At 41.9% G+C, this 26,697-nt stretch overlaps 1 protein-coding gene across 5 annotated transcripts in view; it reads right to left on the bottom strand.

Annotated features, from left to right (window-relative positions):
- The window catches only part of CCDC91 (coiled-coil domain containing 91), a 98,829-nt gene that overhangs the window by 41,146 nt on the left and 30,986 nt on the right, over window positions 1-26,697 (bottom strand). For all 5 annotated transcript variants that reach the window (XR_014026947.1, XR_014026948.1, XR_014026949.1 and 2 more), the window contains 2 exons: window positions 17,863-17,940; window positions 2,256-2,363 (listed from right to left, as the gene is read on the bottom strand). Coding sequence is in view for 2 of the 5 variants with exons in the window: in XM_081331331.1 (XP_081187457.1) it covers window positions 2,256-2,363; window positions 17,863-17,940 (186 nt within the window). In the remaining 3 variants the exon portion in view is untranslated. The remainder of the gene's footprint in view (window positions 1-2,255; window positions 2,364-17,862; window positions 17,941-26,697) is intronic.

The raw sequence follows: 26,697 nt of genomic DNA, 5'->3' as shown, positions 1-26,697 counted from the left end.
TGCATAGACACACAACGCCTTCCTTCCTTCCTTCCCTTCCCCCTCCCTCCTCCTTCCCTTCTCCTCCCTTCTCTCCTTCCTGCCTCCGTTCCTTCCTTCCCTCCCTCCCTTCCCCTCCTTCCTCATTCCCTTCTCCCTTCCCCCTTCCTTCCCTTCCTCCTCCCTCCCTTCCCTCCCTTTCTTCTCTTCCTTCCCTCCCTTCCTCCTGCCTTCCTTTCCTCCCTTCTTCCTTCCTTCCTTCCCTCCCTCCTCCCTCCCTTCCCTTCCCCCTCCCTCATTCCCTTCTCCTCCCTTCCTTCCTTCCCTCCCTTCTCCCTCCCTCCCTTCCCTCCCCCCTCCCTTCCTTCCCTCCTTCCTTCCCTTCCCTTATCCATCCATCCATCCATCCATCCATCCACCATCTTCATTCACTGACTCTTCTTTCCAAGTTGTAATCTTCCATAAGCCATGGTCATCCCTGGATGTACCCAGGGATACTGACTCCCACTGCCCATCCCGTCTTTGGCCTATCAGTATGTTTACAGAAGGTCGGCAATTTGGCGGGTCGAATCCCGAGTGCCGCGTAACAGAGTGAGCGCCTGTTACTCGTCCCAGCTTCTGCCAACCTAGCAGTTCGAAAGCACGTAAAAATGCAAGTATACAAATTAAATTAAATAAATAAAATAAATAAATAAATAAGTAGAAAAATAGGGACCACTACGGTGGGAAGGTAACAGCGTTCCGTGCGCCTTTGGCGTCCAGTCATGCCGGCCACATGACCACGGAGACGTCCTCACTGGCTCTTCGGCTTTGAAACGAAGATGAGCACCGGCCCCTAGAGTCGGAAACGACTAGCACGCATGTGCGGAGGAACCTTTACCTTTACCTTTATGTTTACAGAAGACCTTTTAGTGAGATGGAATAGAAGTAGACTCGCTCGCCAGCCTTGGCCACAGCTGTGCCCTAGCCAGCAGGATGGACACTGCCAGGGACTCTGAGACAAAATTTTGCATACCTTCTAAAGTAGCTGACCCCCCCGTCACACACACACACACACACGCACACACACACACACACTGCTGTTTGTTTTGGGCTGCAATTCAAGGTGCTAGCACTCATCAACTAAGCCATTTAGCCTGTGGGTGCGAGACTGGATTCACCCTTGGCCTGGACTCCACACGTGTTCCTGAATTGTTAACATGGATATTTTTCCTGAGGCCTACAGGATTCGGCAGTCCTCGATTTACGACCGCAATTCAGCCCAAAATGTCTTCCAAGTGAGACGTTGGTTAAATGAATTTTGCCCCATTTTTATGACCTTTCTTTCCATAGTTCTTAAGTGAGTCACTGAAGTTGTTAAGATAGAAACACGGTTGTTAAGTGAATCTGGCTTCCCCCATTGACTTTGCTTGTCCAAAGGTCGCAAAAGGGGATCATGTGACACCCACCTGCCGGGATGCTGCAACCATCATAATTATGAATCCATTGCCAAGCATCCGAATTCTGATCACGTGACCCTGGGGGATGTGGAAGCGGTCATGTGAAAAACGGTCATACGTCCCTTTTGTCAGTGTGATTGTAACTTGGAAAGGTCACCAAATCATAACAGAAAAACAGAGTTGGAAGGGACCTTGGAGGTCTTCTAGTCTAACCCCCTGCTCAGGCAGGAAACCCTATATCCTTTCAGACAAATGGCTGTCCAGTCTCTTCTTAAAAACCTCCAGTGTTGGAGCATCCACAGCTTCTGGAGGAAAGTTGTTCCACTCATTGATTGTTCTGACTGTCAGGAAATTCCTCCTTAGTTCTAGGCTGCTTCTCTCCTTGATGAGTTTCCATCCGTTGCTCCTTGTCCTGCCTTCATAAAACTGTTGTAAATCAAGGACTACCTGCATACAAGTCAAAGACAATTGCAGCATCCTCAGGACCACCTGACCAAAATTCAGCTGACTCAGATTTATCATGTTTTCACTGCACTGGATCAAAATGCAGGTGGACCCTTTAGCTAAAGAGGTAAAAAAATAATAATCAATGGCTCTGAAGCAGTGGTGGGATTCAAATAGGTGAACAACCAGTTTCTCTGTGTGAATGCCGCTTTCAGAAGTCCATTCTGGGCCTGGGCAACAAAAAATTAGCTAGCGGTTCTGCCGAAGTGGTGCGAACCAGCTGAATCCCACCATTGCTCTGAAGGCTGGTGAAGGATCAGATAACCCCGAAGGCAGAAAGCTTTTGTTCTGACTTTGGAAGGAGCCGTTTTTGTAAATCAACTCGGGCATTACCTGAGCATTGAGTAGCTCTTCGCATTTCTGCGCTTGCTTCTCCACCGCAGAGATATGTTGCTTCTCCAAGGACTTTTCCCGTTGGTCCACCACGACCTTCAGCAGGGCCTGGAACAAAGCAAAGTGCAGACAAATCAGCCCAGGCTTGTTGTGATTTCCTCCCTCCCCCCACCCCCACCCCCTCAAAATATCCACACACACACTAGAGAAGGCGAGCCCAAATCCAGCTGCCTATTAAGAGGACATCCAGAGATTGAACAGAAGGCATTTTTTAAAAGGAGGGATGTTAATGAGTCTAATTGAAGTCTGCCACCGGAGAATGTGCTTCTGCAGCTCCTTTATGAAACTCTTCCACTGAAGGGATGCATAACAGATAGAGAAAGTGAAGAGTTTTCTGTTCAACTTCTCGATGGGTTTCCTGGGACCACCCAAGATGACATGGAGAGGCCGGGCTCGCAGGAGGAGAGTCAGACATATTTCACTGGCTGACAAAACTCCACATCCTCTGAGCAGAGACGGCGAGATCCCAGGGGCCGAGCAGGATCTCCATAACCACAACTCAAGTGAAAACAGATGGAAATTATGACTGGCTTGAAAATATAGAAGCAATGCCCCCCAAACGATTCTCGCTCCAACTCAAAGAGATCAGGAATCAGAGCTGAAAATCTAAACTGCAGCAGCCAATCAGCCCACTTTAAAACACACACACACACACACACACACACACACAAAACAACAACGCAAAAAGATGAGAACATTTTTCAACCCTGCGTGGCGCAGAGGTCTACCATACTCTAGGAAAGAGGGGGAACTCAGCACGAAATTCGTGCTGTGTTCTCCCATGTCCTTCGGTGGCAGATGGCTTCACCAGTTTTTCACACACTTCCCACAGCAGTTGCACACAAGCTTGTTACCAACAATCTGTGTAAGATTCCCTTTCGCTCTTTCCCAAAGCTGTCGACAGAAACGGCGCGATGCACAAGCGCCAAGGTTCAAATACATCAGCGAGCCAAAGAGTTTGAACTTGCCATTGTGCTACCAAAATTTTCGTAGGCTTGGGCACATAAGTAGAACATTTGAAACAAGTTATTACTAATTTTTAATGGTTCGTGCTGTTATGCAAACAACAGCCTAAAATATACCAAAATGCTTGGAACTGTTTTTTTCCCAAGGCATTATGTCTTCAAATATCATTATATAATTGTTATATAAAGTTACATACTATTATTATTATTATTAATAATAATGTTATACATATTATATTATATACTATATAATATTGTTTTATATTATATTATATTGTATCATATCATATTATATATTATTATGTGTGTACATATACATATACATGTACATATATATATATACATACATACATACATACATACATACATGCATATATATATATATATATATATATATATATATATATATACAGTTCAAAGCTTGACAAAACAAAAATACTTCCCCCAAAATACTTCACTGTATATTATACAGAATAAACTAAAAAGTTACAGAACACAATTTAGGAGTAGTAATTAATATAATTAGCAAATGTCAACATTCTCAACAAAAATGTTGTTAGTCTAAAATAAGGGCGAATCACTATTACAAAACAAGCCACAGCCACAGTTAAAAAAAGATCATTGGAAGTTGGAAACTATTGTGGCGTTTCACAACTAAGCCGATTCTTCCATTCCATTTTTTTATTTGCATTATTATTTATTAAAAATACACTAATCCCATTTTCAAATTAGACATTTCCAAGGCTTTTGCCAATTTTGAAACGAAAGCCAATTTTTTTTTTAAAAGGATATGATAAGCCAAAAAAAAACCCCTTAAAAAACACAAACACCCTACAATCAAAGCACAACAGCAATTTTAACAAATTAGGACCAGACATTTCTTTCCAATAAACACCAACTTCACAGTTAGGAATTTCATGCAACGTCTCCTAACATTGCTAGGCATGGGCAGTCCTGATGTGAAACCCAATCAAGAATATTTTATTACTATTGTGTCTTTCTCTTGCGATGGAGCTGCGAATGGGAGCCACAGAAGGAAGAACATCCTAAACTAGATCATGGAACAGAACCAGCCAGATTCCTCCAGCCAGGCTGGACCTTTCTAGGCTAAGAGCCAAGGACTTGGGCCAACATCAACACTACCTTTCCTTACAGCATGGAAAACAAATAAATCTAATCATAGAAAAATCTCTTTTATATTCTCAGATTAGAGCTAATGCTTTAGGACTGAACAGCATGTTTTCAAAACATGTCCTTCCCCCTCTCCAGTTGCTCATAGGATTTGTTTATGAGTCTACAGTTCATTAGCTGGATGGTGCGGTCCTCCCATCTCACCTTCTGCAACCACGAAGCCACGGTTTACAACCACGAATTACACTATGTGGCATGCTGGGAACTAATGAACCAAATCACTTTTTGTTCCATTTCACTTTTTGTTCTAAAAAGTGAAAAGATAGGAAAACTCAACCGGTTCCTATCTGAGAGGGTGTAAAGGAAGACCCCTCAAAATCCAGTTAGGCTGTTTTGCAAGGCTTCCAATTAATGGACAGGCCAAATGTCTTTGGAGATTCTTGCTCATCCAGATCACGGTTGTCCTTATTCTATTCTATTCTATTCTATTCTATTCTATTCTATTCTATTCTATTCTATTCTATTCTATTCTATTCTATTCTATTCTATTCTATTCTGTTCTGTTCTGTTCTGTTCTATTCTATTCTATTCTATTCTATTCTACTCTATTCCATTCCATTCCATTCCATTCCATTCCATTCCTACTCTACTCTACTCTACTCTACTCTTATTCTATTCTATTCTATTCTATTCTATTCTATTCTATTCTATTCTATTCTATTCTATTCTATTCTATTCCATTCCATTCCATTCCATTCCATTCCATTCCATTCCATTCCATTCCTACTCTACTCTACTCTACTCTTATGTTATTCTATTCTATTCTATTCTATTCTATTCTATTCTATTCTATTCTATTCTATTCTATTCTATTCTATTCTGTTCTGTTCTGTTCTGTTCTGTTCTGTTCCATTCCATTCCATTCCTACTCTACTCTACTCTATTCCATTCCATTCCATTCCATTCCTACTCTACTCTACTCCCATTCTATTCTATTCTATTCTATTCTATTCGATTCGATTCGATTCGATTCGATTCGATTCGATTCTTATTTCTATTCTACTCTACTCTACTTTAACTCTATTCTATTTCTACTCTACTCTACTCTATTTCTATTTCTACTCTACTCTATTATCACCAAGGACCCCTCATTTCAAACATGAGCTGTAGATATTCTCCTTTACTGATGCTGCAAATAACTTAACATTTCTCTAGCAAGGTATAATAGGACCACTAACAAATTTGGTTCTCTTCTAGTGAGAACATTATGGCCCAGCGAGTTGACTCTCCAATCCAGTCTGTGTTCCCCATATTTGGATCTATAAAGGCCTGTATTTTCACTCCTCAAGGTTTTCTTATGGAACATGTATTTCAAATGATTAATAATAAAAAAAATACTTCTTTGACATGAGTTCTTTATATAACCCCAAATTAACAAGCGAGGGAGGCCAAGAGGCAGATGAAATTCAACCACAGAGAAATGTAGCTTAATATTTATCTCATTTCGTTATTTGACATAATCCAATGGGAAAATGCACTCTCCCCTTCATCCATCACGTTCTTTGACCATAACTCTCTTTCTCGCCGAGGAAGGTCTCTCCCGGCCTCCTGCTGAAAGACCAAAGTTTTCCTTGGTCGTTTCCAAACCTGACTGAGATCCTCCTTATCAGCCAATAAACTCCAGACTCTGCTGGATGAAGACCACCGATCAGGACCTCAACATTTCCAACCTTATTTTTTCTCTTTCGCTGTTCTGTGTTTCCCTCTTCCGTCTCCTAGCTACCTCCAGAAAACATTTATGCTACGTTCAGCTGCTTAGGCGATTCAACTCCATGGCTGCCTCGTCTCACCACAGATATACCCTGAAGAGCACTGCAAGCCTTTGCGTGTAGCCAGACTCGGCTGCATGTGTGCGGGCGAGCGTGTAAATCTTGCTCCACAACGTTCCTCAGGCAACACTGCCATTGCGAAGAAGGTGCTGTAAACAAATCCTGCAGCCAGGATTTTTGCCTGCAGAGCCGAGAGCGCCACAAAGGGGTTCAGCCAACGGCCCCTGCACTGCTATTTCAGTGAAGGTGTGAAAAGTGAAAGGCTACACTCTGTGGAAAAAGAAAATATTGGCTATTCTTCTTCTACGCAAGGTTTAGGCCCAGGTGAACACATGGGAAAAGTACGGGACCAACGTCTGTGATATGCTCAGTTTTACAATCCGAAGGAGCTAACAATAACGAGCAGGAGGAGGAGGAGGAGGAGGAGGAGGAGGAGGAGGAGGAGGAGGAGGAGGAGGAGGAGAAGGAGAAGAAGGAGAAGGAGGAGGAGGAGGAGGAGGAGGAGGAGGAGGAGGAGGAGGAGGAGGAGGAGGAGAAGAAGAAGAAGGAGAAGGAGGAGAAGGAGGAGGAGGAGGAGGAGGAGGAGGAGGAGGAGGAGGAGGAGGAGGAGGAGGAGAAGAAGAAGAAGAAGAAGAAGAAGAAGAAGAAGAAGAAGAAGAAGAAGAAGAAGAAGAAGAAGAAGAAGAAGAAGACAGTGCACTCTCTGACAAATGGATTCTATAAAACTTCAGTTGCCTTCTACTATGGGTGATATCCCTTCCTAAGCAATGGCTGTCTTCACATCCAGCAGGAATCTGAACACTTAGCAATGTCCATTGGTTAAGCTATTTCTTTTTCCTCTTTGTAAAAAGTGTCTGGCAGCTGTAACTCTTAATATCAAGGCAAATCTAATTCTGCATCTGAAGAATAATAGTTAAATCTTTGTTTTATTCCTCTTTACGTTTCTTTGATTGAAGTTCACAGGAAGAGTGCCACAGAGAAGAGGACCTCTTATACCCAGGGGTCTTCCAACTTGGCCCTTTGATGACTTGTGGACTTCAACTCCCAGAATTCCTCAGCCAGGCCTGGCGCATGGCTGGCTGAAGAATTCTGGGAGCTGAAGTCCACAAGTCATCAAAGGGCCAAGTTGGAAGACCCCTGTCTTAGAATGTCCACAGCACTTTGCCAGAAATACCCTCAGACCATGACAGATGACCAAACCCATGGTGAAACGCAGAACCGGGTCAATGCAGCCTACAGTTCCCAATTTGTACCACTTCAAGGATCTGAGACAATGCTGTCAAAATATGCAAAAAAATAGTCATGTTTAGGAATGCCGTTTTTTTTTCCCTTCCTGTCAGTTTCCAAGATCCAAGTGACTGTGGAGATCTGCAGGGGTGGGTGTGACATCAGAGCTTTCATTCCATTAACGTGATGAAGCCATGACATACGTGTCTAGACCCCTATGGATCTACGGCTAACCACATCTCTCATGATTAAAACCATCCCCATCCGTTGGAAGTCACCAGGACACATCTCGATGATCTTGGAGGAGTAAAATATTCCTGGTTTTCCAAAGTGTAGCCTGTGGCTCAAAGAAGTTGTCCATCCCTGGTTTTAGAAGGTGGAAAGCACCCTTACAACCAACTCTTTGAGACCCTAAGGGTTTTCCACCCCTCTCTGAGAATTCTTCTCTTAGAGGGGAAGACGCCCAATCTGTCTGTAATTCCTGCAGAAAAGCACGTATAATTTGAGGAAGAGTTATAAAACCTCTGTCTTTGGCTTAGTCACTGGGTTTAATGAATGTTATTAAAACATTTCAAGAATGCTCCATTGCAGTCCGTGTTATTCCCCTCAATCTTAAATCACTCCTTCGGTTTTGGACGTTCCAAGATTGCCATAAAAGTTTTCCTTGTTTGGTCAGCCTGACATTTACTAAGGTGAGGCCAACTTTTCTGGATCTTTGTTTTCAAACTCTGGTTTTACCTCATGTCAGGCTGATGCAGATATTGTTCCATACTTGCAGAGAAAGAAACGCTTCTACGCTATACTTAATTTTGTACCAGGTAAACGGCCTCATTGTTTTTTCTCCCACAGTCATAAAAACACTCTTTTTCATACCATTTTTAAGCAGGGGCTATTTAAAAACAAAAATGGGGTTTTTTGGGGGGGGGTGATGGAAGAACTAAAAGAGTCTGAGGAACGAAGAAGGAGGGTGTGACTTCTTAAAAATTTCTTGGAAGCTAGATGGTTTTTCAAGCTTGCCGTTCCCAATTTTGAAGTTAGAGGCTTTCAGCACAGTAGTGCAATAAATGATAGTCTCAAATTCTTAAAATAAAAGGAGAGGTCAAAACACTGAGTCTAAAACAGCTCTTCCAGAACAAATCTGCCGAGCAAACCAATTGTCAAGCGCCAGGGAAATCAGGAGAGTCAGGCAGTTGTAATGAGTATAAAGATTTACTGCAAGCTTAGGCTGTCTACAAGAATCTGGCTAACTAACAGCCAAGGGAAATGAGCAGGAGATAAGAAAGGCATTCAAGGAGGGCTGAGCTGAGATCTCTTGTTTGGTGCACAGGGACTTCTGACTTATGACAAGTTGTGACCTCTCCCTCGGGCCCAGCCTGGTCATCTCCTACACCTGCTCTTTCATAGTAGTTCTAGGATTGAATAAGAACGTCTACTAGCCATTTCAACCCCATCAATTCTTAAGGAACATTAAAACACTGGCAGACAGTTAGGAATTAACTTGGTTAGTCAATTAAGGAGGGAGAAAAAAATCAACTTCATCTCTGATGTTAAACCTGAAGAATAAAAGGAACTAAAATTGAACAGAGAAAGGAAACCAGAAATTAAAGACCGTAGCGTGTAAGTGGAAATTATAATCTGGACCGAGATGCTCTACGTACAGTCACTCATGCGCTCGTTACCTCCCGTATAGATTAGTGCAATGCTCTCTACATGGGGCTGCCCTTGAAGACCACCCGGAGGCTCCAGCTGGTGCAGAATGCGGCCGCACGGGTTGTGATGGGAGTATCCTGATACTCCCATATTATACCCCTCCTGCGTGAGCTGCATTGGCTACCAGTTGCCCTCCGGGTGAGATTTAAGGTGCTGGTTCTTACCTATAAAGCCCTACATGGCTTAGGTCCAGGATACTTACAGGACCATCTGCTGCCAGGAATGACTTCCCATCGCCCGGTGCGCTCACACAGAGAGGGTCTCTTCAGGGTGCCGTCGGCCAGACAATGTCGGCTGGCGACCCCCAGGGGGAGGGCCTTCTCTGTGGGGGCACCTGCCCTTTGGAATCAACTCCCCTTGGAGCTCCGGATGGCCCCGGATCTCCGTTCCTTTCGTCGCGACCTTAAAACATGGCTTTTCCATCAGGCTGACCTGGACTGACGATAGGGTTTTTTTAAAAAAATGTTTTAAATATTTTATCACTGGGGCTGGTTAGTTTAATCTTTTTTTAACATTTGTATTATTGTGTTTTATTGTTGTTAGCCGCCCTGAGTCCTTCAGGAGATAGGGCGGCATGTAAGTCCCAACAATCAATCAATCAATCAATCAATCAATAAATAAATAAATAAATAAATAGTGTGTGTGTGTGTGTGTGATGGAAATGATAAATAAATAAATAAATAGTGTGTGTGTGTGTGTGTGATGGAAATGAGTAATAGATAATATAGTTTGAACAAGATGAATACATTCATGACATAACTGACTAGAAAATCGACGTTCAAACATCAGGATCACTTACAGCCTATCATCATCATGTTTTTTATTTAATTGTGAGATTCTAAAGATTGGTTACTATTAGAAATTAAACAGCAAGCAGACATAAGCATGCTGTGAAAATTCACGCGTATAATGAAAAAATGGAGGAATACCATCAGATGAAGAAATAATTAAAAAAGTAATAGAATGCGCAGAGATGGACAGACTGCCTATGAGAGTGAAAGAAAAAGAAGAATCGGATTATTATCAAACCTGGGACTTATTTTACCACTGGCTGGAGGAAAGAAGAAAGGATTAGCAATTAAATATGTATTAGCATGTAAACTCAGACAGCACGTTGGTTGAAAAATTGCTATTGTATGTATGGGGAAAAATGAATAAAAAAACTAATAAACTAAAAAAAAAGAAAATTCACATGTCTACAGTGCCACTTTCTTTTTAAAAAGTTGTATTAATTTACAAGGAGGATAAAGCAAGTATTAAAAAGAATCAGACATTGTGGGTGCTTCAACACTTGAGGTTTTTAAGAAGAGACTGGACAGCCACTTGTCTGAAATGACATAGGGACTCCTACCTGAGCAAGGGGCTGGACTAGAAGACCTCTAGGGTCCCTTGCAGCTCTATTCTGAATAATAATAATAATAATAATAATAATAATAATAATAATAATAATAATAATAACAACAACAACAACAACAACAACAACAACAGTTTATCTCAACTCTTCTCAAAGTTAAGTTCTAGTTCTGAGAAAGCTGGTGGATCAATCTTAATGTAATAACGCTGTTTTTAGGAAGGAATATAAAATATGCCTGTGGAACACCGCAAGTGCAAAGTCAGAAGCAACCCAAAATTCAAGAGGACAAGCTGAGCATACGGGGCCTCTTCCCCTGCAGAACTAAGCCTCGCTCTGTTTCTTTCACTATGAGAAAGGTTAAACAGCAGGGACCAAGTTCAGTGGAACTTTAGAGGTTTACCCACAAAACCTTCTTAAAAGCTTTTTAAACACACCCAGCAACCAATAACCCAAAGAAACATTATTCCTTTCTTGTTTAAACACTGCACTTCTAAATTATTTCTAGGAACAGAAAAGGAGCACAGAAAACCAAAAGATAATCCAAAGAGACCAATATTTCTTTCCTCAATTAATCAGTAGTTATAAACAAATGGAAATCTTAAAAGCCGGAATTCAGCAAAGCTGTCCATCGGTCTATAACCTTTAAGGAGGCACGCAAAGTATTTAGTAAGGCTCGCCCTGCTGAATCCAAACAGCCACAAAAAACACAATGCAAAATCCGATTAAATTATTTAAATACAGAGGCAGGAAATCAACCATATTTAGACAGAGATTTCCAATTGGTGGTAGGAGTCCCAGTCTGCAAAACGCAGTAAGTTTATACTGGTCGACTGTGCTTATAGTTCTGCCCGAAGCAACCTGAAATATCCCACAGCATCACCAGGAAATCTTTCCACCAATAAACAGCAGAAGTGAAGACCTGCATGCTATGAATATTAACGCTGTTAAAATGAGGAAGAAAAATAGCCTGTATGTTTACATCATAAGGAAATCACATCCCCGGACTGAATCACATTGTTTGAAAGATGTGTCAAGTTCTGGTCACCACGATACAAAAAAGTTGTTGAGACTCTGGAAATTGTGCAGAGGAGAGCAACGAAGATGAGAAAGGCTAAACTGTAGAATAGAATAGAATAGAATAGAATAGAATAGAATAGAATAGAATAGAATAGAATAGAATAGAATAGAATAGAATAGAATAGATAGAATAGAAGGAATGGAATGGAATGGAATGGAATGAATAGAATAGAATAGAATAGAATAGAATAGAATAGAATAGAATAGAATAGAATAGAATAGAATAGAATAGAATAGAATAGAGGATAGGATTAGGAGAGGAGAGGAGAGGAGAGGAGAGGAGAGGAGAGGAGAGAAGAGAAGAGAAGAGAAGAGAAGAGAAGAGAAGAGAAGAGAAGAGAAGAGAAGAGAAGAGAAGAGAAGAGAAGAGAAGAGAAGAGAAGAGAAGAGAAGAGAAGAGAATAAGAGTAGAATAGAACAGAACAGAACAGAATAGAATAGAGGAATAAAGGATAGAATAGAATAGAATAGAATAGAATAGAATAGAATAGAATAGAATAGAATAGAATAGAATAGAATAGAATAGAATAGAATAGAATAGAATAGAATAGAATAGAATAGAATAGAATAGAATAGAATAGAATAGAATATCTTTATTGTTATTGTGTATCTCACAATGAAATTAAGTGCTGTCCACAGTGTACACTACACACAAGTAAAAAGCACAAATAAGAATATACCCTATATACAGACATCCTTCACATTCCATTCTCCATTACGCTGCCCCTAATAATGCACTTCAATGTCGCACTATACAGTGGTATTTAATATGGTTACAGCTCTTGGATAAAAACTATTTTTCAGCCTGTTGGTCTTTGTTTTTATTATCCTGTAATAGTTCAAGAGAGGGACGCGGTGGCTCAGTGGGTTAGGACGCTAAGCTTGTCGATCAGAAGGTCGGCAGTTTGGCGGGTCGAATCCCCAGTGCCGCGTAACAGAGTGAGCGCCTGTTACTCGTCCCAGCTTCTGCCAACCTAGCAGTTCGAAAGCACGTAAACATGCAAGTAGAAAAATAGGGACCACTCCGGTGGGAAGGTAACAGCGCTCCGTGCGCCTTTGGCGTTTAGTCATGCTGGCCACATGACCACAGAGACGTCCTCGGACAAGCGCTGGCTCTTCGGCTTTGAAACGGAGATGAGCACCGGCCCCTGGAGTTGGAAACGACTAGCACGCATGTGCGGGGGAACTTTTACCTTTAATAGTTCAAGAAATGAATGTCCGGGATTTATTTATTTATTTATTATGGGACTTATATGCCGCCCTATCTCCCGGAGGACTCAGGGCGGCTAACAGCAATAAAAAACAGCAATACAAAAGTTAAGAAAAAATTAAATAACAGCCCCAGATATTAATTACACAGTTAAAAATTTAAACTTTTAAAAACCCATCATCAATCCAGGTCAGCCTGATGGAAAAGGAAGGTTTTGAGGTCGCAGCGAAAGGACCGGAGATCCGGGGCCATCCGGAGCTCCAAGGGGAGTTGATTCCAAAGGGCTGGCGCTCCCACAGAGAAGGCCCTCCCCCTGGGGGTCGCCAGCCGACATTGTTTGGCCGACGGCACCCTGAGGAGGCCTTCTCTGTGTGAGCGCACTGGGCGATGGGAAGTCGTCCCCGGCAGCAGACAGTCCTGCAGATATCCCGGGCCTAAGCCATGTAGGGCTTTAAAGGTAAGTACCAGCACCTTAAATCTCGCCCGGAAGACAACCGGTAGCCAATGCAGCTCACGCAGGAGGGGTGTAATATGGGAGTATCGGGATGCTCCCATCACTACCCGCGCAGCCGCATTCTGCACCAGCTGGAGCCTCCGGGTGGTCTTCAAGGGCAGCCCCACGTAGAGAGCATTGCAGTAATCTATCCGAGAGGTAACGAGTGCATGAGTGACCATACGTAGGGCATCTCGGTCCAGATAGGGGCGCAACTGGCACACCAGGCGAACCTGGGCGAATGCCCCCCTGGCCACGACTCCAATATGATCTTCAAAACTGAGTCATGAATCCAGGAGGACACCTAAATTGCGCGCCCCATCAACGGGAGGCAACACCTCTCCCCCCATAACCAAAGATGGAACCTCTTGGACAAGTCGAGATGCCGGTACGTAAAGCCACTCAGTCTTGGCCGGGTTGAGCTGGAGCCTGTTCTTCCCCATCCAAATCCGTACCGCTTCCAGGCAACGGGACATCACATCGAGGGCATCACTGGCTTGGTTCGGGGTGGAGATAAAGAGCTGTGTATCATCGGCATATTGATGATACCTCACCCCGAAACCACGGATGAGGGAGCTATGTATGTCTAACCTATTGAAGGGAAGGATTAAGGGGGACAGGATAACCGTCTTCCAGTATTTGAGGGGTTATCTCATGGAAGAGGGGATTGACTTATCCTCCAAAGAAGTCAGGGATGGAAGCTTGTCAAAGGGATATCCAGTCTAGAAGTAAGGACAAATTTCCTAACAGTGAGAACAATTGATCGGTGGAATAGCTTGCCTTTCAGAGTGGTGGCTGCTCCATCACTGGAGGTTTTCGAAATAGATGGGGCAATCATTTGACTGGGATGATATGAGCCCTCCTGCCTTGAACAGGGGGTTGGACTAGAAGACCTCCAAGGTCCCTATGATTCTACGTTCTATGTTCTAAAGTTATCTTCTTCTTCTCCTCCCCTTTCCAGAAAAAAAGAAGAGTGTAAGTTAAATGTTGCCCAACAAACAATTAATTATCAGCGTGTGGATTTCTCCTTCAACTTCTGGATGATCACTTTTTTGACCATCCCTTGTGAGTGAAAAATCCATAATTCTTCATGTCCTGATCAGTTCCAAAGAGACAGCTGAGAAGAACGCAGGAAACCTTGCAGGCAGAAAGGGGATGGGGTGGGGGGAGAAACGTCCTGTTAACTGTCTTGTAGATTTCACATCAAAAGTCCAAACCGTCTGCGACAATCTTCCAAGTTGGAGGAGGTGTGTCACCAAAACATCCCTTGTACAATGCATGTGTGATCTTTCGCACTAAGGTCTCTTATATGTCTGACTGATGGTGAAGCGGGATGATTGTGACATGAAAACAGACATCAGCCTGAGCATATTTTAAGAGGGGTTTTTCTGTTATTTTTAGAAAATGCAAGTACAAGCCAGCCAAGTTGGGGTTTTGCTTGTGTGTGTGTGTGTGTGTGTGTGTGTGTGTGTGCATGCGCGCGCGCGCGCTGGTTTTAAGTGGGAATAAATAAAAACAAGATGTTCGCTTAAGTTTTCTGAACTTTTTCCACTCTTATTTAGACATGTTACTAAAGCTTTTAGACATGTTACTGCTTTGAACCTCAGCTAGTATTTCCTTTGGAAAGTTCTTCACAAAAAGTTATTAATGGTGGATACGAAAGCCCTTTGTAGAATAAAAACTATGCAAACAGCATCTTCTGTGCAAAGTAAGGCTAAAATATGCCATTCTACTGGATTCCGAACTTGGCAATGAGTGGTTTAAAATATATAGGTATATATATAGGTAGAATCCAAATAACTTCACAGTTGATTTCTTATATCCAAGGAGGCTTTGGACCACCTTTATTAACATTATTTTATTTCTCACCTCACAGAACAACTTAATTTCAAGGGATTATGAGAAGAGGCCCTACTTTTTGTATGTAACACATTCTCCATCCTCATTGCTCATCCATACCGTGAGAGTTTATGCTTCTGTCTTAGATGACATACAGCAAGATTTCTTCCATGTAAAATTTGCTTTCTCATCATTTTCAAAAGAGAACAAGGAGTCAAGAAACACACTGCAGGCTAGCACTCGGTACATACAGCAGCCAGGAAAGCCTTGAAAAAGATCTTCAAATGTACTGAAATATATTGGCAGCAACCTAGGATTTGTTAGCACGGTAAGGAGAGAACGGCATCTGTGTAATGTATGGCAGCAAAAATGCAGGAATGTATGTGGTAGACTAAAATTGGTCCGCCTAACCTAGTTTATTAAAAGGCAAGATGCTTTCATGAGCTGAAGATTATCTTCTGGGTGTCAAGCGCCGGGAGATTCAGACCGTTCAAATGAGTGGGAGTTAAGAAAAGGATTCAAAGTGGGCTGGACCTAAATCTCTTGCAGTGTTGGAGCACCCACAACTTCTGGAGGCAGGTTGTTCCACTGGTTAATTGTTCTCCCTGTCAGGGAATTCCTCCTTAGTTCCACTAATGGTTAAGGCAAATTGGCGGTAGATAAGGGTCAAGGGAATTCATGGAAAACTGGACTTAGGTCTCTTGTGGGCACGAAGGGATTCCAAGCTAATGACGCGTTTGACCCCTCCCTCGGGCTCAACCTGGTCATCTCCTACAGTCTGGTTAGATAGCAGTCTGGCCCTTTGCATCCTTCTGAGATTAGAGCACTGTCCTCAACTCAGCTGGAAGATGGGTAGACTTCAACTCCCATGTTGCCTGGAGAATTCTGGGAGTGGAAGTCCACCCATCTTCAAGTTGCCACGGTTGAGAAACACTGGATTAGAGAAAAGTCACAGGCAGAGCGGCATGAGTCATACTCTGATGTCACTCCAGCTCAATTCCCAAACGTCCATTCATGCAGATATTATCCAGTGTGATTCCCTGCAGGGATGAAATTAGCCATTTCCCAACATTACTTCCAGTGACGTAGCCCTGGGGAATCAACACAGCCAGTGCAAAAAGGACACCATAGTCCATGATACTAATTGCTGCTGAAAATCTTCACGGTACCTGTCTTCTTTTTCTGCCCCATTCTTCACAAGGATGACTCAAGCAGCTGAAAGCCAGACGTGCAGACTCCAGTAATTAAGTTTGTGTTGGTCAGTGACCATAATAAAAAAGTTGCACTAAATAGTTTTGTTTCCCAGGTTCCTGGTTTTCAAGTGACCACCGTGTTCAGTATCCTTGCTCATTATTATTATTTTTTTTGCACCCTGAATTGGGGGGGCGAGGGGAGAGGACAGATTTTCCTCCAGGATTCTAACTCCAAACCCATCTACCATCTTGGTTTGCAGGAGAAAAAGTTGTGTCCCAAAAGTACTTTCTTGTGTGTGTGTGTGTGCGTTTTTCCCCCCTCCAAAACCATTTCACTTCTCATCCAAGAAGCTTCTTCAGTTCTAACTGAGTTAGAACTGAAGAAAGTCCTTGGATGAGAACTGAAACGTTTTGAAAGAAGAAAAAAACCCAAGATAAGTCAGTTGCCTTTTGGAAAAAGCATCTTTGGGGTAATCAGGACCCAGATGACTGAGAATCCCCATAGACAGCTAGAAAAAGTCTTCTTTTTCTGAAGACTGAAGTAGCAGCTGATCCACTGGACCGTTCCAGAGCCTTGGTGGAGCAGTGGGCTAATGCCTCTTTAAGTAACACCAGCTGCCTGCAATCAGTGCAGGTTCGAGTCCCACCAGGCTCAAGGTTGACTCAGCCTTCCATCCTTCCCAGGTAGGTAAAATGAGGACCCAGATTGTTGGGGGCAATTAAGCTGACTTTGTAATAATGCCGCTTGGGGGGGGGAAGCCCTAATAAGCAGGCATATACATAGAATGAAGGCTACTGCTAAGCTTGTAAGCCGCCCTGAGTCTTCGGAGAAGGGCGGGATATAAATGGAATTTAAAAAAAAAATATCATCATTATTTCCTGCAAAGGTCCTTCCTTCCCATCATTCACAGCAGAAAGGTCATCTGCTTGATATCCCCGAAAATTTCTTTTAAACTTACTTTTTCTTCTTTTTTTTGAACCACCTCCCTACAAAAACAGCTTTAAGGATGTGGGTACAAAAAAAAAAGGCAAACAAACTTTGCAACAACGTTATATTATGGAGTGGAAAAAGTGGATTGATTATATCCAGAACAAATATGGGACCAAAAAGTTTCACTTAGCATTTGAATAAGTTTTTTATTCTTTTTTTATGTAATATTAGTATTGCTTGTAGTCATTTTATATGAGCTAGAGTGCGATAGACTTAATAGTTTATTGTTGTTAGCATATGGTTGTTTATGATTGTTTTTTTGCTTTTATACCTTGTATTTAGCTCTGGGAAGTCGGGGAGGGGGGAGGGGGGAAGGGGGGGAGGGTTAGGGAGGGCTAGGAAGGGGTGGGCGGGGGGAGGGGGGGAGGGATTGTTAAAGATAAAATGTATTGTAAAACTTTTCAATAAAAAAAGGCAAACAAACAAGTCTCCAGTTTCTAGTTTGCCTCTTCCCAGCAAGAAATCTATCCTACAATCAGAACGGATTTAGAAGCCAATTCAAACCCTGGAAAAGAACACGACGGTTACCTTGAATTCTTCCACGATAATAGACAAGGCCTCGTGTCCAGCTTTTCTTAAATCTTCCAACTCCGCTTTATGCTTCTCCTGGAGACAAAGATATATAAGAGGCAAAAATGAGGGAAAATGGTCGAGCTTTTTTTCCAGGCCACTACATCTGGGCAGGCGTCACCGACACACTTTAATGTCTATCAAAGAGGCATCGTCGCTACCAAGGCTTTCTCTGCTTCCAGTTCCAGAGTTTTAATTCCAAGACGATAACGTAAGAGACAAAGACATTTTGTTGGATCCTGCTGGGGAAACGTTGGTCTGAACGTAACTTCGTAGTCTGATTATGAGTTCTCTTTCACTCCAGCTAAGGCTTAGCGAAAAGCAATGTGAACCAAGGAGGATAAATACCTCATTAGATAACCAGCCTTGCCCACAGTTAGCAGAAAGGGCAACTTATTATTCCCAAAGCAGTTTAGATTTTTGACCTTCTATGAAACAAGGGGCCCATGCCAGCCTATCCAGCTGTTGCTGTTTTACCATACAATGAAGCTCCCTGCCCACACATCCACAAGAAGATTCAGTGTCAAGGCAGGAAAGCCAGTTCGGCCTAGTGCAGGGGTAGGCAACCTTGGCCCTTTTATGACTTGCGGACTTCAACTCCCAGAATTCCTGAGTCAGCATGGCTGATTCAGGAATTCTGGGTCCACAAGTCATAAAAGAGCCAAGGTTGCCTACCCCTGGTCTAGTGGTTAAGGCACCAGGCTAGAAAGTGGGAGACTGTGAGTTCTAGTCCTTCCTTAGAGCCATAAAAAAAAACAGCTGGGTGACTTTGGGCCAGTCACTCTCTCTCAGCCCAACCCACCTCACAGGATTGTTGTTGTGAGGAAATAGGAGGAAGTTGTGCTGGATATGTTCATCACCTTGACTTTTGTAAATAAAGGCAGGATACGAAGAATAGAATAGAAAATATGGAATAGAATAGAATAGAATAGAATAGAATAGAATAGAATAGAATAGAATAGAATAGAATAGAATAGAATAGAATAGAATAGAATAGAATAGAATAGAATAGAACAGAATAGAAAATATAGAATAGAATAAAATAGAATAGAATGGAATGGAATGGAGCAGAATAGAATATGGCAACTTGGCCTAGAAGTTATTGAATAAAAGGATTTAATTAATTGATTGATTGATTAGTATCCTGCCTTTATTATTTTTATAAAAAACTGAAGGCGGCTAAAATGGAATTGAAGTTCAAACTGAAAGAGACTCAATCCAAATTAGGAAACATCATCAGTGCTAGCTAGGTAACTCTTAACACTGATAATATTACCTAGTTTGGTGAAGAAATGTCTGTAAGAAAACCATCCAGCTCAGAGGGCACCAAGGATCCCACATTCAGTGTATCCCTAGTTTGATGACACAAAGCGTTTTATAGCTTGAAAGCTTAAGTTATTTATTTATTTATTTATTTATTTATTTATTTATTTATTTATTTATTTATTTATTTATGGATAGGTAGATAGTAAGTAGAGAGGGCCCCTTCATGGATTACTGCCTTGTCGTGGCGAAGGGGCTTGCGTAATTCAATGAAGCTATGAGCTATGCCGTGCAGGGCCACCCAAGACGGAAAGGTCATAGCAGAGAGTTCTGACAAAACGTGATCCACTGGAGAAGGAAATGGCAACCCACTCCAGTATCTTTGCCATGAAAACCCTATGGACAGTACCAAAAGGCAAAACGATATGACGCTGGAAGATGAGCCCCTCAGGTCGGAAGGCGTCCAATATGCTACTGGGGAAGAGCAGAGGGCTAGTACTAGTAGCGCCAGAAAGAATGAAGCGACTGGGCCAAAGCCGAAAGGATGCTCAGCTGTGGATGTGTCTGGTGGTGAAAGGAAAGTCCGATGCTGTAAAGATTTTTTCTCCATAGGAACCTGGAATGTAAGATCCATGAATCAAGGAAAGCTGGACGTGGTCAAACAAGAGATGACAAGACTGAACATCGACATCTTAGGTATCAGCGAACTAAAATGGAAAGGAATGGGTGAATTTAATTCAGATGACCATCAGGTATACTACTGCGGGCAAGAATCCCTCAGAAGAAATGGAGTAGCCTTCATAGTCAATAAAAGAGTAGGAAAATCAATACTGGGATACAATCCTCAAAATGACAGAATGATCTCAGTTCGAATCCAAGGGAAACCATTCAATATCACAGTAGTCCAAGTCTATGCCCCAACCACCAGTGCTGAAGAGGATGAAATTGACCAGTTCTATGAAGCCCTACAGCACCTTGTAGAAGTAACACCAAAAAATGATGTCCTTAAATTAAATTAAATTAAATTAAATTATCATCATGGGGGATTGGAATGCTAAAGTAGGAAGCCAAAAGATAACCAGAATAACAGGCAAGTTTGGCCTTGGAGTACAAAATGAAGCAGGGCACAGGCTGATAGAATTTTGTCAAGAGAATACGATGGTCATAGCAAACACTCTTTTCCAACAACCCAAGAGACGGCTCTACACATGGACATCACCAGACGGTCAACACAGAAATCAGATTGACTATATGCTCTGCAGCCAAAGATGGAGAAGCTCTATACAGTCGGTAAAAACAAGACCAGGAGCTGACTGTGGCTCAGACCATGAGCTTCTCCTTGCAAAGTTTAGGCTTAAACTGAAGAAAGTAGGGAAAAGCACTAGGCCACTCAGGTATGAATTAAATCATATCCCTGTTGAATATACAGTAGAGGTGACAAATAGATTTAAGGAATTAGATCTGATAGACAGAGTGCCTGAAGAACTATGGACAGAGGTTCGCGACATTGTACAACAGGTAGCAACCAAAACCATCCCAAAGAAAAAGAAATGCAAGAAAGCAAAATGGCTGTCTGAGGAAGCTTTGCAAATAGCTGAGGAAAGAAGGGAAGCGAAAGGCAAGGGAGAAAAAGAAAGATATGCCCAATTAAATGCAGAATTCCAAAGACTAGCTAGAAGAGATAAGAATGCCTTCTTAAATGAACAATGCAAAGAAATAGAAGAAAACAATAGAATAGGGAGGACCAGAGATCTTTTCAAGAAAATTGGAGAGATGAAGGGAACATTCCATGCAAAAATGGGCATGATAAAGGACCAAAATGGCAGGGACCTAACAGAGGCAGAAGAGATTAAGAAGAGGTGGCAAAATTACACAGAAGAACTATACAAGAATGAGCTTAACGTCCCTGATAATCACAATGAGGTGGTCACTGACCTCGAGCCAGACATCCTAGAATGTGAAGTGAAGTGGGCCTTAGAAAAGCTGAGCAACAACAAAGCTAGTGGAGGTGACAGTATTCCAGCTGAGCTATTCAAAATCTTAAAAGACAGTGCAGTAAAAGTGCTACACTCAATTTGCAAGCAAATTTGGAAAACTCAACAGTGGCCACAGGATTGGAAAAGATCAGTTTACATTCCAATTCCAAAGAAAGGCAGTGCCAAAGAATGTTCAAACTATCGCACCATTGCACTCATTTCTCATGCTAGTAAAGTCATGCTTAAAATCCTACAAGCTAGACTTCAGCAGTATGTGGATCGAGAACTACCAGAAGTACAGGCAGGATTTCGAAGAGGCAGAGGAACTAGAGATCAAATTGCCAACATACGCTGGATCATGGAGAAAGCTAGGGAGTTCCAGAAAAACATCTACTTCTGCTTCATTGACTATGCTAAAGCCTTTGATTGTGTGGATCATAACAAACTGTTTTGATTGTGTGGATCATAACAAACTGTGGCAAGTTCTTAAAGAGATGGGAGTACCAGACCATCTTATTTGTCTCTTGAGAAACCTATATGCAGGTCAAGAAGCAACAGTGAGAACTGGACACGGAACCACTGATTGGTTCAAAATTGGGAAAGGAGTCCGGCAAGGCTGTATACTGTCGCCCTGCCTATTTAACCTATATGCAGAGCACATCATGAGAAAGGCAGGGCTAGATGAATCAAAAGTTGGAATTAAGATTGCTGGAAGAAATATCAACAACCTAAGATACGCAGATGATACCACTCTAATGGCAGAAAGTGAAGAGGAACTAAAGAGCCTCTTGTTGCGAGTGAAGAAGGAGAGTGCAAAACTTGGGTTGAAACTTAACATTAAGAAAACCAAGATCATGGCATCTGGCCCTCTCAATTCCTGGCAAATAGATGGGGAAGAAATGGAGGTAGTGACAGATTTTGTTTTCCTGGGTTCCAAGATCACTGCAGATGGGGACTGTAGCCAAGAAATTAAAAGACGCTTGCTCCTGGGAAGGAAAGCCATGGCAAATCTAGACAGCACACTAAAAAGCAGAGACATCACCCTGTCAACAAAAGTGTGTATAGTCAAGGCTATGGTCTTCCCAGTTGCAATGTATGGCAGTGAAAGTTGGACCATAAGAAAGGCTGAGCGCCAAAGAATTGAGGCCTTTGAACTCTGGTGCTGGAGAAGACTCCTGCGAGTCCCTTGGACTGCAAGGCGATCAAACCGGTCAGTCCTAGAGGAGATCAATCCTGACTGCTCTTTAGAAGGCCAGATCCTGAAGCTAAAACTCAAATACTTTGGCCACCTAATGAGAAGGAAGGACTCACTGGAGAAGAGCCTAATGCTGGGAAAGATCGAGGGCAAGAGAAGAAGGGGACGACAGAGAATGAGGTGGCTGGATGGAGTCCCTGAAGCAGTAGGTGTGAGCTTAAATGGACTCCAGAAGATGGTAGAAGACAGGAAGGCCTGGAGGAATGTTGTCCATAGGGTCGCGATGAGTCGGACACGACTTCGCAGCTAACAACAACAACAACAAAGTAGAGAGGGAGAGGGAGGAAGAGGGAGATAGATAGATAGATAGATAGATAGATAGATAGATAGATAGATAGATAGATAGATAGATAGATAGATAGATAGATAGATAGATAGATAGATATACACAGACAGATAAGACGAGAGAATGGTATAGATAGATAGATAGACAGACAGACAGACAGACAGATATAGATAGATATAGACAGACAGATAAGACGAGAGAATGGTATAGATAGACAGATAGACAGACAGACAGACAGACAGATATAGATAGATATAGACAGACAGATAAGACGAGAGAATGGTATAGATAGACAGATGAGAGAGGAGAGAATGGTAAAGATAGATAGATAGATAGATAGATAGATAGATAGATAGATAGATAGATAGATAGATAGGTAGGTAGGTAGGTAGGTAGGTAGGTAGGTAGGTAGGTAGGTAGGTAGGTAGGTAGGTGGGTAGGCGACTGCTGGTACTCGGATGTTGCCATATCCTAAAAGTGGTACAATGGGTGAAAAGGTTGAAAAGCCCTGATCTAGTCCAACCCCCTGCTCAGGCAGGAAACTATACCATTTCAGACAAATAGTTGTCCAGTCTCTTTTTTAAAACTTCCAGTATTCACAACTTCTGGAGGCAGGTTGTTCCACTGATTAATTGTTCTAACTGTCAGGAAATTTCCCCTTAGTTCCAGGTTGCTTCTCTCCTTATTCAGTTTCCATCCGTTGCTTCTTGTCCTGCTGCTTTGGAGAGTAGCTTGACTCCCTCTTCTTTGGGGCAGCCCCTGAGATACTGGAAGACCGCTATCATGTCACCCCTCATCCTTCTCTTCATTAAACTGGACATACCCAATTCCAGCAACCGTTCCTTGTATGTTTTAACCTCCAGTCCCCCAATCATCTTTGTTGCTCTTCTCTGTACCCTTTCTAGAGTCTCAACATCTTTTTTACATCGTGGTGGCCAAAACTGGATGCAGGATTCCAAGTGTGGCCTTACCAAGGCCTTGTAAAGTGGGATTAACACTTCACGTGATCTCGATTCTATCCGTCTGTTAAAGCAGCCTGGGACTGTGTTGGCTTTTTTTACAGCTGCATCACATGGCTGGCTCTTTGTAGGTTCACCTTCTCATATGCAGAAGCTTTATCACACAGATGGGCAACTACAGTCCCTTTATGACCTGTGGACTTCCATTCCCAGAATTCTTGAGCCAGCAGGCTCACTCAAGAATTCTGGGAGTTGAAGTCCACAGATCGTAAAGGGGCCATATTTGCCCACCCCTGATCTAACAGTTCTGCTTTGGTCCATTCATACTCTACAAATCTTCAGAAATGCTCATTGAAGAATCTTTTTGGAAAACTCCAGTGAGATACCGAAGAATTTCTTCAATTTTTTTTCTGTCCTTAAGCAGCCTCTTATTTAAATCATATTTAAATCGTAAATCATATCTAAGAATTAAAAAGTAAAGTAGAATGGCTGGTAGTGCCAAATTCAACAATATCCACAATAATCAGCATAATTAAATATTTCGGTATTCATCCATGCCCGTTCCAAAATGGCCTGAACGACGTTCTCTAATTGATATGTAACTAGATCTATGTGATGTTTAAACATCATTACACAGAGTATCAAAATACAAAGGTTGCTTTCAAAGAAATTGGCCTACCTACCGGTGAAACTATTTTTACAAAGCGACTCAGCACTGGCCTGAAAAATATACTTTCTGCTGAGCAAAAAAATCTTGGAAATGATTGTTAGCACAGCAATTTGCTGGAAGGAATTACAATCAATTATATGTGACGCATAAGGCTAACTCAAGGCTATTGTACCAATGTTTGCATGCTTCAAATTTAAGCAGAACTAAGTGTAATTTAAATCACTGCGATTCAGTTATGTTCTAGATGTGAAAACGGAGGCTGGCAACACAGCCTTGTCAGATACAACATGTGCATACCAGGACTGAATTGATAGACATAAACCTACTTTTTCTACTGGGAGAGAAAATGAAGTTTCATCAAAGATAGAAGACACAAACATGAAAGCAAACTCTTTCCTTGTAGTAATCATTATTTCTTTGTTATCCATCAGGAAGGAGTACCCACTAGTAGTAATTCTATGTAGTTACATACCAATAAAGGAAAATATTTGTAGCTCAGGGTTGAGACGTCCTTGATACCCTCTGAGCTTGGTTGCTTTCTTGCAGACATTACATTACCAAACTAGGTAACATTATCAGTGCTAGACTGTGGTGATCAATGCTAGACAGTAATGTTACCTAGTTTGGTTTCTATGCAGATCCTCCGTCATCGTTACTCAACCTAGGTAAACCCAAAGGTGCTTTATCAAAAGGCAACTGGACTTCGTTTGTTTTTCCTTGAAGAGGTTTCGCTTCTCATCTCAGAAGCGTCTCCAGTTTTGAACAAACTGAAGAACACTCCTTGGATGAGAAGTGAAACATCTTCAAGTAAAAAAAGAAAGTCCAGTTGCCTTTGGGTTTACCTAGGCTGAGTAATGAAACATCTGCAAGAAAACAACCAAGCTCAGAGAGGAGCAACATCCCTTTCATTGCACTGATAATGTTATTTGTTCCAACAGTGTTCCAAAATCTCAGGGGCTGCCCCAAAGAAGAGGGAGTCAAGCTATTCTACAAAGCACCTGAAGGCAGGACGAGAAGCAATGGATGGAAACTAGTCAAGGAGAGAAGCAACCTAGAACGAAGGAGGAGGAGGAGGAGGGGGGAGGAGGAGGAGGAGGAGGAGGAGGAGGAGAAGAAGAAGAAGGAGAAGAAGAAGAAGAAGAAGAAGAAGAAGAAGAAGAAGAAGAAGAAGAAGAAGAAGAAGAAGAAGAAGAAGAAGAAGAAGAAGAAGAAGAAGAAGAATTATTCAATCATTTAGGGAATTTACACTGCTTGCTTTTCTTTCCTCCCTGTTCATTGGAAACAATATTCGTCGGCAACCCAATTGTTAAATGAAGCTGGGTTCCCCACTGACTTTGCCTGTCTGGTTGTAAAAAAATGGGTTGCAAAAAAGTGGGAAGGAAGAGTGATCAGGTAGATTGGAAGGGAGAAATCAAGGAAATGAAGGATGGATGGAATTAATGAGTTCCTCAAAGAGAGAGATGAACAGTTTTTTAAAAAACTATATACACTGTATGGGCATGGTGAAAACAAGGATAGTTTGCAAGCATCCCAAGGTATGGAAATGTATATCTAGTAAAACTAGTTTTAACTACATTTTGTCTTTTTTTTTCCATATAGCAGTCCTTCAATTTCTTGCATTTACAATTTATCTTTTTTTTTTCTGCGATCTGTTTAACAACGCTCATCCCCAAAGGGGACAGCGTGATGGGTACAGATGAATGTATATTTAATTCTGAAAACCGGTGGGTGAAACTATGTCACCAACGGGAATGTCTTTTTGGGAGACCTGAAATGTATCCTCCAGTTGAGTATTGTTTCCATTCCCATTCGTCTTGTTTAAAAATCAAAATGAGAATTAACTGCAGCGATGCCAAAAAGAAAAAAAAAAGAGAATAAATTAATAAAAAACACCGTCCTTTTATTATTCAATATATTTGTTGCCTAGAAAAGGCCAGATGTTCAACATGGGAGATCCTTCAATGTTATAGTTAGGCAATTAGCGCCCGGTGTTCATGCTGCTTAGGGGTTTTTCACAGTGCTGAGGTTGTGAAATGCAACTCCTATATATTGTATTGAATCTTACTGAAATTGCTGTATTTTGTCTTTCCGAGTTCAGACACATTCAGAATTGCTCAAGGCAAAAGATCCATCAAACCCTGTTGTCTAATGAGGGAAGTATAACAAGCTCGGTATTATATTTACGCCAAGTAGACTATAGTTTAAAAAAGATGATGCTAAATCTCTGTTGTAATAGAAGTGTTAGCAAAACAGACACGTTGTGATTGTGCAATGGAAGATTAATGGATCTGTCATCTGCTCTCAGAGCTTTCCTACAGTAACACAATTTAAGGAGTGACAGAATGAAAATGTGTTGAAAATCTGAAGTGCTAGCCAAATGATTA

The sequence above is a fragment of the Vipera berus genome (genome assembly GCF_964194415.1).
Source record: "Vipera berus genome assembly, chromosome: 6".
Classification (NCBI taxonomy): Eukaryota; Metazoa; Chordata; class Lepidosauria; order Squamata; family Viperidae; genus Vipera; species Vipera berus.
The sequence above is the reverse complement of the archived record's forward strand: the minus strand, read 5'-3'. Positions and strand labels throughout refer to the sequence as shown.